The following is a 12,819-nucleotide window of genomic DNA, read 5'->3' on the forward strand; positions in this document are numbered from 1 at the left end:
TGGCTGAGTGGGTACACGAGTACTAGACACTCTACTCTTCTGAGAATATATATGGCCGTCTCCTATTCTCTCGGGTTTCCTATTCTCGCGGTAAACACGTTTCCTGCCGAGGTCGCCGATGCGTGATGCTTAGCGGTTGTTTACATCACTGACCAGTAATTAGGAAGTGGCCCAAGTCTGTGAATTATCAAAATTTTGCAGTGTAACGAATATTCGTGAGTTTTAACCAACTTGGAAAAATCGTAACTTTTCCCCGTCCTCCCGATAAGATTCCCCTTCCTTACACCTAGTAACGTTACTTTCTCGCTGTACACATACCGCGAGAATAGGAGACGCCTCGAAAAGTCAGCGGCGGACGACCATGTTTTTCATCGAGCTCATGTGAGATAATACACTTGATGAATCAAGCAGTTGATAGATGCAGATGTTAGAGGGGGGATCTCTTCATTTAAAAACAACAAGCATACATACGAAAAGAACTGTTTATATTATTTTTTTCAGCGGATATTCGTAAGTACCGCGAGAATAGGAGACGCCAGTATACAATCTCTAATAGGTACAGTGTTCCCAGAAATTATTGAGAAAATCTTTGTTTTTTTTCTAATGATGCTAAGATTGGAAAAAGGGCTTTCACTATGTACTAAGCATACTAAATAAGGGAGACAACTCTTGAAGGCTTAGAAGGCAGCTCAAGAGTTATCTCCCTTGTCTGAGCAGACGGCTTCCTGTGTTGACATGGCAGAATTTACAGCAAGAGAGAAAAGAAAGCTCATTCTAGATGATTTTGAAAGGGGTGAGGCTGATGCTAAAGCGTTAACTTGTAGACATGGTATTCCTCTGTCTACAGTTTACAGAACTTTGTAGAATATTCAAACAGGAACCGGGATAGAGCACAAAGCAGGGGCAGGTCGGCCTAGGAAATTCAGTGTTGTGGATCGCCGAAGACTTGGGCAGATTGTGAGTAGGGGCAAATTGAAAAGTGTTGAGAACATCAGAAATGAAATGATTAGCAGAAGAAGTCCTCAGGTATGCAGTGAAACAGTTAGGCAGGAATTACAGAGACTTAATTGGGTGAAAAAACGTGGAATTCCCTCGCCGTTGATGAAAGATGCACAAATGGAAAAACGTTTAAACCGGTGTCGGGCTCATGAAAATCAAGATTGGGATGTTTTCTTTTCGGATGAAAGTTCTGTTTGGCTTTTCCCTAATTGTGTGAAAGTTTGGACCAAAGATACTGTCAAACCTATCTACCAGCGACCAAAACATAGCCCGAAGTTTCACATGTGGGGTGGCATATCGGCTCGCGGAGTGACGCCATTGTGTGTTTTCACGGGAAACTTGACAAAAGAAAGATACGTTGACATTCTAAATGGTCACCTTCTCCCGACAGCACAAACATTGTATGAAGATGATTGGATTTTCCAGCATGATAATGACCCAAAACACACTGCGCGCTACACAAAACAGTGGTTGTCGGGCGAAAATGTTCAAGTTTTAGACTGGCCCAGTTACAGCCCAGACCTAAACCCAATTGAGAATGTGTGGGGAGTCATGAAGGACAGAATAAACCAAAAGGGACTGAGAAATATTTAAGATATGAAGGCCGAGGTGGTCCAGTATTGGGATGCCCTGTCACACGATTACCTACAAACTTTGATGGGTAGTGTGCCTAGGCGTATTCAGGCATGCATTGCTGAGCGAGGAGGTCTAACAAAGTACTAAAACAAGACTGAGACTGTAAAAGGATGATGTTTTAACATGTTTATGTAAGTAAAACGCCAGAAGTTAATAAACGTAATGAGTTACATGACGCAACATGATTCTCAATAATTTCTGGGAATACTATACTCACATCTGACACTATAGATGGAATGGTATATTCATAAGAGCATGAAAAATGGTCACTTAGGTCAAAGAAGAATTGCAGATATTACACAGATGAATGAAAGTCATATCTGTGTATGCAAATAACTATGGCAACAGACTCTTACTTTTGTTACAGGTTACTTACAACCAAAACATCAAACATAATTAAAACACAATTATCACTTATGACACATAATATATATTGCTGCTTGTAAAAATTCAAATAAACAAAATTATAAGCGTACAATCGCGATTCAAAAGTGCAATACAATACAATAATTTGTACTTGGGCTTACTTTCCCCGAAACGAAGCCCTCGGGAGACCGAACCCAGTCATAGCAGGTGGATGTGGACTCAGGTGTAACGACGGCTTCCGATTGGCTGGTTCATTTGCTGGTACGCTGAAGGCTCATTTTGTGTACAGAAGGATGATCTGTTTGATGGGCATTTTAGAAGTATGGTGAGTAACAAGAAAGTAAGATTCTTTATGGATAACAACTTCATTTATTGTACTTGATGAGTCGTTTATGAATATGGATTCATATGCCATTGTCAAACAAAAGCATATAACTAGAATAAGTTGTTATCCATGAAAAAATGTATATACAGATGTTGGGTTTTGTAAATAAATGTTCTCTGAATCTACGTTCGATCCAATCGAAAATCGGAAACTGGTGCAAACTTTTGTCAGTTTTACACACTGTAATTCGCCCAAGTACAAAGCAGGACTTGAAACTGACAAAAGTTTGCACCAGTTTCCGTTAGATCAAGTCATCCGAGAAAAATGGATGGAGTTTGTTTGCAACCCACAGACCTTAAAACATGTCACGAGTCATAAATCAATTTATTTTGTTCATGGCGTACAGCCTGATAGGTGTTAAGTTCAAACTGCATGTGGTCACTGATTGAAGCTGTGTATATTGTCTTTAGCAGACAGGAAGGCAATAAACCAGACATTGAGCTTTCTCTGTGACAGAGGCTGCTTCCCACAATCAAGAAGTTTGTTTTACGTAACGAGTAGATTATTTACTTGTTTGTGTATACAATCAAGATTAGACTACTGCTCACGACCTCATACTCCGGGCATGCATACTGTTTCAAGCTCCGCGAACCTATTCACTGCGCATGCGTTATGGGCGCAGCGCAGCACAGTTGTTGAAACCACCTTTTCGCCCTGCGCGGGGGGAAATTTAGCGAATCGTTTGAACTCCGATTTCGCGGGCTTTTTTATCATCGCGTTTTTTCAATTTTATAGGTTGAATTGGAATTTTAGATGATTTGTTTCGGTAAGTGCATACCGAAAGGTATCAGAATCTGCAAAGTTGTATTTCACGTTGTGACCTTTAAGGAAATGGTCATAATGTAAGTGACAGGTGCTACTGATATATGAAGTTTCCACTAAGATATGGCATCATCACTGACTTGCATTCACAAAATTTTTCATTTTGCATTTTAAAACAAGTGGAATGGGAGTTGGCTGATGTACAGGATTGGCTATTCTGTGACACTGACATTCGATACTATGGTGGGAATGACAAGACTTGTTCTCTCAGGATCTCAATTAAAGCAGGTTATTGATCCTTGGGAGATTCAAAAGGAGTACAAAGGGACTTCAAGCAAAGTTTGGGGTACAGACGGAAATAATTACACATAAAACTGGTTGCAGATGTATAGAGAGAGGTTGAACAGCATTTACAGTCTAATCCCCGATGTCCATTCAAATAATGAGTCTTACAATTGAAGACGGACACATAGATTCACATGACTACGAACCATCACCATCTTGATTCGGGTTACCAAAAGCATCACAGTTTGCCGTAGATTTCAGCAGTTCAAGCCATTCAGTTACTCCAATCCTTACAGTCATCCCTTGTTCTAGCATGTATGCCTCTGGCCCGTCCCTTGTGAAGAAAACCAGTCCAGGAAACAGTTCCTTAACGTGGACCTCCAGGATGTATTTAGACTGCCCAACGGAGTGGAGCTCAACAGCAATCGCTTTGTTAATGTCACACACTCTCAAACACTTACCATCAGACTTCAGCCACATCATTTTCTCGGAAATTTTCACCTTTAACATGTCGATCAGTCTCTTAGTATCAGACTCTTTCAAATGAAACCCCCTTACAATATTATGTCCTGTTTTGATTTCCTTGGTTGACGGTCCACTGGGAGATGCGGACAGGGGTGTTGACGGAGAAGAAAGTCGGGGACTGTATTGGTTTTGAATATTTAGAGGCGGTATAGAATGATGACGTTTCCTACGGTCTTCCGTCTTCGAGTCTCGTTCACATGCTGTAGAAACTGTAGATGAAGGGACGGAAGACCTTGATGAAGCTGATGAGTGTTGATGTATAGTTTCAGATGCTTTCGAAGCTGAAGGTGAAGAAGTGTGAGATTTTGATGAAGAGGATAAAGAATGTCGGGATGCAGTTCCAGGGGTAGATCTTGAATTCCTAGAACTCTTGTGATCTTCTCGTGTTCTGCTTCGTGACCTGTAGTGTTCTGGATTCTTATCATCGTGCTCACTTCTTTGACGCTTGGCATGTCTGTAGGCGTCACGAGACGCCCGTTTTGGTTCCTGGTGAACGGGTTCATCCCGACTGGACCTCCGATCACCGTGCGTCTTAAACCTTTCAGGCCACCTTGCTTCGGCTCTCCGGCGGCCCAATCCTCTGATGTTGAGCGATGCAGCATCAGGAAACTCCAGTTTTTGCCGAGCTCCACATTTTCTTTCGTCGCCTTCATGCTTCAGTGGTGAATTCACAGCCATAGTAGGCTGTTTCTCTTCCTCAATACCAAGAAAAAACGACCCTCCTGTAACTAGTTTCGAAAACGTTGTAATGTACTCCAGCAAGTGCAACTTCTCAATCAGTCTGTAGACTATTTGTTCCACCCTTCCCATGTCTCGATGGTCAAGACTGTCTTTCTTCAGGTCTTCCTCACTCATACTCTTAAACTGTACCCCCCGTGACTCAATTAAATCAACGTATTCCCCTTCTTTATAACCCGTCTTCACGTTCTCACTGCAGCAGCCACATTTCCGATTCTCGGACACATACATGGCCAGTTCGCGAGCTCTGGGTCTTTCCTTGCTTCCGTCGTAAGGCACTAACGTGTTGAAGCTTTTAGTAGAAACTGAGGACGAGCCTTTGACAATGACCACGATGTACTTAGCTTTATTATACTCGCCACTGTCATCCACAAACCATCTCCTTTGGTAGTTATACACAAAAGGACTGTCATCTTCTATCATGAAGGAAAGGTCTTTGGACACCTTCTGGTCGAAATCATCCAAACACGGGCCATAGCTGTCGTTCTTATTTTGTACGTGTATGGCAAGAACTCCTCCCTTGCTGTTGCGCAAGCTGCAGACGTTTTTGAAAAACGTGTCCGTGAAATGTTTGACGTGTTCCTTCTTGCGTTCGTCTCCCTTTTTGGCGCTCTGTCCCAAAACCCAGTATTCCACGTGCATTGACAGGACGTGCTTCTCGGATTTGTAATATGTCTTGATGTCGGGCAGGTGCTTCAGACATTCGTCTACAAGGAAACAAATGTAACGTGAGGTGACAGAGAGTTTAACGTCGAACGTCTTAAGGGTATTTCTCTCACATGACGAGGTGCATGCGGGTGTAAGTGTGACTGCTTGTGCTAGCCCAGACTTCTGCTGGTTTTATAGTGCCACTGAGATACCATGCCACAGTTAAGCATGAATACCCCACTCAGACACATTATACTGACTCCGAGTCTGCCTCATTGTTGAAATCATTAATGCCGAGCGCAAGCCAGGCAACGACAAGTACCATATTTTAACGTATCAATTCCGAGTGCCAGGCAAAAACAAGTACCATATTTTAACGTATCAATTCCGAGTGCCAGGCAACAACAAGTACCATATTTTAACGTATCAATTGCGAGTGCTAGGCAACAACAAGTACCATATTTTAACGTATCAGTTCCGAGTGCCAGGCAACAACAAGTACCATATTTTAACGTATCAATGCCGAGCGCAAGCAAGGCAACAACAAGTACCATATTTTGACGTATTTTGGTATGGCACGGCCGGGGATCAAACCCGCGACAGTTCGCTCTCCGGTCGGACGCTGTAACTACTGTACCATGCAGGTGGTGTAAGGAATTTTCCATCAAGTACAGGTGAGTCAAAGAGAAAAAAATATTTCAAGCCGCTTTGCGTAGAATTGTAAACAAGCCAACACTAGTAGCTATGTTTGTCGCAGACACTTAGTTGACACTTAACTGATACGGGGTGTTTCATATCATATTTATGATGCCAAAAAGCGTCATTAAGACTTCAATATTCATAAAACCCATTCCGATCAGTTTTCATGCTTATGGTGGCATCGGTGTTGTCCCATGGGAAGTTTGTGTACCAGATATATGAGTGTAGATTTACGCCGCTTTTAGTCATTATCCAGCCACATCACGGCGCAGGCGGGACACCAGAAATGGGCTTCACTCGCTGTCCAGATATATGCCTGTAAATACTGGAGCATGGGTCAGGAATCTCCAAGCTATCCCGCTGCAGGTAACACCACTGTATCCCTCATGTTGGGAGTCGAACCAGGCCCTTCGTCGTGATAAAGACACATTTTAACCACTGGGTGAGACCTGTAACTTGATACGTCAAAGAACCGAGTTCGAGTCCCCACATGGGTAAAATGTATGATGCCCATTTCTGATGTCCCCCGCCGTGATATTGCTGGGATATTGCTAAAAACGGCGTACAACTTAATTCACTCACTGTAACCTAATAGAGTTTTGCATTTATATCCATAATGAAAACACTATGGTACAGTCCCAAGGTCTAAGTCCAAATCAAAATCCTTTTTGAGCATGGTCACTGTGGCTTGGTCACACAAAACCCACCCTCACTCGTTCACTTGTTAACGTACGTATTATCTTACGAACGGAAAAAAACAACATATTACCGCACTTCTCCACTTCAACGGGATAACTGCAAAAAGAAACATGGGAAGTTAAACAAACATCCAAGAAAGGTCAAATCAACAGCACTGTTATTCGGAATGCGAAAACGGGCACATTTAATGTAAAGCAGGTCACCATCGACCGCACACCTCCGTTCATTGAAAAGAGGTTCTTCAGACACACGTTTAACTTTGTCCCCAAGCGCAGACACTTCTCAACTTGGTTTTGCTGTAGATCCGAATAGAAGTATTTGTCTTACATTTTCGTGGGTGTTCACGTTCCATGGAAATAGGGCACGTAAGGTAATCACAGCACTGTTGCAAGACCTTACGTTGTATAGTACTTCCGGTGACAAACAACGTTTCATACCTAATGTTTCGCACCAAAAGGGCCCAATTAGGTCACGACACTTTGCGAGATTTTAGCACTTCCGGTGAGAAACAACGTTTCAGACTTTTTAGAATGTCCTCGTGATTGTCAGTTGACATTAAGGAACCAATAATCCTTGCAGGAATGACACATTTCCGATCTAACCGTCGCTCAGATGCCCATATATTACGACTGTCAACAATGTGACAATCAGGCATTATTGTATACTTGATCTAATAAAGTCATATTTGACGTACGGCTAGAGCCTCGCGAGATTTGCCGGCCCTATAGTCTATCGATGTGACATCGGCCTGTAACGTAAATTAGACCAGACACACCAGTGATTGATATCATGAGCAACGACCTAAGCCAGTGGTGTACGATGGCATGCGACTCACTATTAAGAAAAGCAAAACTGTTGAATAACAATTAAACAATGACAAGATTTCCAGATTCCGAAGACCCTAGCCTCCAAGAGTAGTGCTTCGATTTTTGTGCCGTATGTCCCACCGTGTAGGTAAATCTCTTGGCTTGAAATGTGTGCAGACTTTTAATAGGTTAGATTCCGCCTGAAACGAACTTGGTGTGGTGACCTCGTTACATCCCTTAATTTTTATATAGTGCCAAGACCCCGTTAGTGACAGTACATATACTACCGACAGAAAATAAGGGAACCAAGAAATTGAATGTAGATGACTTTGACTGTGACAGGGTCCGTTATCGTGGCGTATCTCCCAAACGCAACATCCAATGACAATGGAATTTCGCATAATGCATGCCCAGCACGTGCTACACGTGCATACAGAAGTTAACTCCTGTAAATGTACTGGAGAAGTCGCAATCACTAATGCAATAGAGATTGACACTTACTGACAGAAATGCCTACGAGGCAGTATCTCGGTGAAGCAACAAAATGGAGAGTTGTGGGGATGATAGAGGGGTGGTGGGGGTGGGGGTTGGGGGTTGGTGGGACATCATTATGTGAAGTTGCCCGGCAGATGGGTAAATCAAAAAGTGTAATTTCACGCCTGTGGGATAAGTACCGTCAAACGGGTGGGGTTGCAACGAGACCTGGGCGTGGTAGACCAAAATCAACGACACCACGACAGGATCGTCTCATTACGTTTATTGCTCTATGCGATAGGTTTAAATCGGCCCCTGCCATCAAATAGAGAATTCCGCACACTCACTGGAAGACGCATTTCAACCCCAACCGTTACAAACCGACTCTATCAAGCTCGTCTGAAAGCAAGACGGCCTTTTAAGGATGTCACCCTTTCAGCTCACCATAAGCGCCAAAGATTGGCATGGGCTAGGCAGCATCAGGGACGGGCTATGCGCCACTGGCGTTACACCATGTTCTCTGATGAGTCAAGGTTTTGCCTACGATTCACAGATGGCAGAAAACGTTGTTGGCGTCGGAGCGGGGAGCGATATGCCAGAGCAGCAATTCTTGACCATGATCGATATGGAGGTGGTAGTGTCATGGTTTGGGGTGAATTCACACATGACAGACGATCAGATTTGGTCATAATTAACGGAGCAATGACTGGTCAGCGATACGTTGACCAAATATTGCGTCCTGTTGTGGCTCCATTGGCTAGAGTTATCGGCCGAAATTTTGTATTCCAAGATGATAATGCCAGACCACATCGGACCCGAATTGTCTCCGCTTATCTCCGACAAGAAGGTATCCAGACATTGGACTGGCCCTCTAAGTCCCCAGACCTGTCCCCAATTGAACGTTTCTGGGACGTTCTTGGTCGAAGGATGTACGCCAGGTACCCAGGACCCGCCAACCTGGCCCAGCTTGGTGCAGCTCTCCAAGAGGAATGGCGGGCAATACCACGGGCAACCATCCGGAAATTGATTAACAGCATGCCATCAAGGTGCCGTGAATGTGTTGCACAACATGGTGGACACACCAGATATTGAACTTGACGCGTAAAATTGATTTAGTGGATATTTAAAGCAGTTTCAAATTCGCTATTATTTCATTAGTTCCCTTATTTCTTGTCGGTAGTATACCTTGATGGCAGTTTCTAGCGTCACACGCCCCTGTGATTTTATACAATTCTTTTACTGAGTACAGACAGTCTTTGATGGTTTATGTAATATTAGAATAATGTTTTCGTTGTTCAAATTCAGTAAGTCGACATATTTCCAATTCTTCAAATTCAGTAAGTCGACATACTTCCAATATGATGCAATTTTGAATGTTTTATTTCGGAAACTGTGAAACATTAACGGTATGCACAGAAACGGTGACTCAGCATTTATGAATTTGTTTTCATCCCCTTAATTACTGAACAAAAAGTGCCTTGAAGGTTAAATTCCGTGTAATTTTTGTGGACAGCTACATCAAGAAAAAAACATATCGCGTCTTTCATTTTCGAGCTTGGCTGCCTCGATTTACGTACGAAAAGTGGAACTTTGCACCGAACGGGCACAGGCCTACTTAGTTTTGAATTGGTTGTGAAAGTATACACCGATGAGATCCTTAAAAACGCTTATAACAGAAGATTCTGTATATCGAAAAATTATCACAGGTATTTATATGTTACTCATAGGCAATACGGACGACATGAAAGCATTCTTTGCAAACCTCTGACGCTTATCTGGACTTGACAACTGACTTCCGGTCCTCGAGCCGCCTTCCGTCATGATCTCACTTCCTGTGTAAATCAAAGGAGAGTAATATCACTTTACAAGTCTAGATTTCTTCCCGGTCAAGATCACTATTCTGGTTTGGATGAATCTGTCACCGATCGTGACTCTCTAAATTCTGATTTCTAAATTCTCTGGTTAAAAATAGCACCGGGCTACAGCGACTTAACTGGATACATACAGCTTGTTCAGCCTGACCTGAGCTACTCTACATATGCATGACCCGGGAGGTCAAATGGCACAAACGTCAGGTCTAGTTAATTTCATTAAACAGGGGAGCAGAGAATGTTATTAATGTTGCGTCCATGCGAAACATGCATATATCGAAAATATTCAACTCTCTGTAGCTTAGGACACTGCTGACGTTTGCTCTACACTGACATGTCAAATAGTAACCATGTCTCGACTGTTCGGACAGGCGTACAGTCAACTGACGAAGGTGCACCCCTTCACAATTATAGACCCAACCAGCAGTTACACGGTCACGCAGGTAACGCAATGCATTAATTCACTTTGTCACGTCAAGCTGCAGAAGCTGTTTTGTTCACAGGCGTCCGTGTCATTGCGAAGATTTGTTTAAAAAGTATGAGAATTTTGAGATGACCCCCGACACGAGCGCCTGTGGGTTTATCAGGTCAGGCCGAAGAAGCTGTAGTGAACAGATGAACGATGAATATTGCTAATCAAAGGTGTCAATAGTAAAGAAGTAGTCATTGTAACTGAGGGAGGTCTTTGTAGGCCACGAAGATACGGGTTAGAATTGTGGCTTTCGCAATCAATGCTTGCCGAAAGAGGCGACTAACGGGATGTGGTGGTCAGGCTCGCTGACTTGGTTGACACATGACATCGTATACGAGTTGTGTAGATCGATGCTCATGTTTTTGATCACTGGACTGTGTGATCCAGACTCGCTTATATACAGACCGCCCCATATAGCTTGAATACTGCTGAATGCGGCGTAAACCTGAACGCACTCGTTCACTCTGGGCATTCGAGACCTTGATGCTTACAAACTGACAATGTTTTTTTTTTTATTTTTAGATGCTCCCTGAAGGTTTACTAACGACATCCTAGTAAATATGACTCGAGGTCATGCACGTGAAACACGTGATTGGGTTACCTGTCAGACATATCGATTGAACCCACGCCCGGAACGAACTGATCAAAACAAAAAGGAAAAATATTGATAGTTACATAGGTAGTCTATTACATAGTCGATCACCGTGACAGTTAAAAAATAGGTTCCTGTTAAGCCATGGAGAAACATGAAGGTACACGTAAACACTTTGACACTGAAACGATTAACAAAAAGATATTTGCAAAAAAATGCAGTTCCAAAGTTAGGTCGACTGACCATTCAGCTGACGTGATGGTGTAAAGACTTTAGTGGAGCGAGCTTGGGTAACATTCAGACCCATGCTCCGGCGAATAAATTAGATATACATCCCCAAACACGGTTTTGTGATTAACTTACAGTCCGACTGGGTTAATATGAGAACGGTGAAATAAATCCAATGGGGAATAAGTGAATCATGGTTCTTATACCTCTGCATCCAAAATCGTTTCATGATCGATCACGGAAATAGTTGTTTATGAAACTGTCATGAAACAATATTCTATTTTCCCTCTTCACATCGAGGGGTGACACACAACTGGTTGGGCAACACCGGTCGTTTCCCGACTACTTGATTCAAGTTCAGTCCCTGAATATATATACCCAGGTAGTCTATCTTCAGACCCTGAACCACATTTTTGCCCTACTGCCTAGCTCACCCCACCCCACCTCACTCCACCCCCTGCAATGCTGAAACCCTAAACGAAGCAGGTCTAGATTTTCTCAGGGAATCTAACTCACCGTGGACTCCTTTTCAATTTGAATAGGTTTATTTGTTTCAGTTAAAATTATATACTTGATTCAAGTTTAGTCCGTGAATGTGAAACAATGTTCTATTTTCTCTCTTCACACCTTGGGGCCAGGCGAGTTGCACCTGTAGTTAATCATTCATCGTTCTGTAGCGGGTATGCTAACGAGGGATTCAAGCATGACGTCTACAGCTATTTCAAATACAAGGTCACCGATTCACACTCGATCGTCGAGTGTATAGATATTGACAAACCACACACACAGAGTCATTTCCCGCTAACAGAAGTTGTATTATGATGTTTATTCACATGTTTTGTTGTTGCATGTCCTTTACAAGACCTTCAGATACTGTCATATTATGATTTTACGTCCCCATGACTAGTAATATTACGACGTCACGCCTAGGTGATAACAGATGTGGGATTCACACATACCCTAGTCTGTCTCACCGACCCTAAACCACATTATTTTCTCTACTGCCGAGCCCTCCCTGAAGTATATTATTAAAGCCTTGAAACATACGAGAGTAGATTTCCTCAGGTTCTGAATCTCTGGTCTCCTTGTGCTCATTTTCAATTTAAATGGGTTTGTTCCTATCAAAGGTATATACATATTCAGTGACTAAGTGTTAGTCTAATAATAACCATACTTTCTTTCGATTGTACAATGGGCGTCCGCTCGTCAAGCTGAAGACCCGGGTTCGATTCTCTCAATGGGTACAATGTTGTAAAACCAAAGACTGGTTTCCCACGCCATGGCGTTACTGTAATATTGGTGAAAGCGGCGTAAAACCATACTCACTCGATCCCGCATTGTTTACGATTGTTTAAAGATCAAATTTTAATGACGTTGAAAGCTGTGAGATTATACCACTGGAAAGGAAGAAAATGTACATGAACACTAACCTGATGTCTGGACGTGTCGACAGCTTGTTATTGCAGAAACTCCTACAGACTGACTGACACGTACTCGGCGGTGTTGATAGGGAAAACCCGTCACTGTCAGCGCTATTTTCAGACCAGTACAAGATCATATTCAATATAAAGTTTACATCGGTAACTGTTCACAAGAGCTTGAAGTAAGAAGCAACTCGACATTACTTCCTGGCA

At 42.8% G+C, this 12,819-nt stretch overlaps 1 protein-coding gene across 1 annotated transcript; it reads right to left on the bottom strand.

The window, feature by feature from the left end:
- Positions 1-2,691: 2,691 nt before the first annotated feature.
- On the bottom strand, positions 2,692-12,684 carry LOC137282370 (uncharacterized). Its single transcript, XM_067814112.1, has 4 exons — positions 12,616-12,684; positions 9,785-9,854; positions 6,813-6,838; positions 2,692-5,403 (listed from the first exon to the last, which is right to left on the bottom strand). Exons 2-4 carry the CDS (start codon positions 9,841-9,843, stop codon positions 3,632-3,634), a joined length of 1,857 nt encoding a protein of 618 aa, XP_067670213.1. The 5' UTR covers positions 9,844-9,854; positions 12,616-12,684; the 3' UTR covers positions 2,692-3,631.
- Positions 12,685-12,819: the final 135 nt, after the last annotated feature.

Source organism: Haliotis asinina, chromosome 4 (assembly GCF_037392515.1).
Source record: "Haliotis asinina isolate JCU_RB_2024 chromosome 4, JCU_Hal_asi_v2, whole genome shotgun sequence".
Lineage (NCBI taxonomy): Eukaryota > Metazoa > Mollusca > Gastropoda > Lepetellida > Haliotidae > Haliotis > Haliotis asinina.

What these genes read in the sequence shown, in the direction of transcription:
- LOC137282370 (XM_067814112.1), bottom strand. Translation starts at nt 9,843, where the DNA reads ATGACGGAAGGCGGCTCGAGGACCGGAAGTCAGTTGTCAAGTCCAGAT. An exon ending in AGTCCAGATAAGCGTCAGAG is followed by an intron (nt 6,839 to 9,784) that starts GTTTGCAAAGAA and finishes TTCTTTTTGCAG; the next exon opens with TTATCCCGTTGAAGTGGAGA. An exon ending in CGTTGAAGTGGAGAAGTGCG is followed by an intron (nt 5,404 to 6,812) that starts GTAATATGTTGT and finishes GTTTCCTTGTAG; the next exon opens with ACGAATGTCTGAAGCACCTG.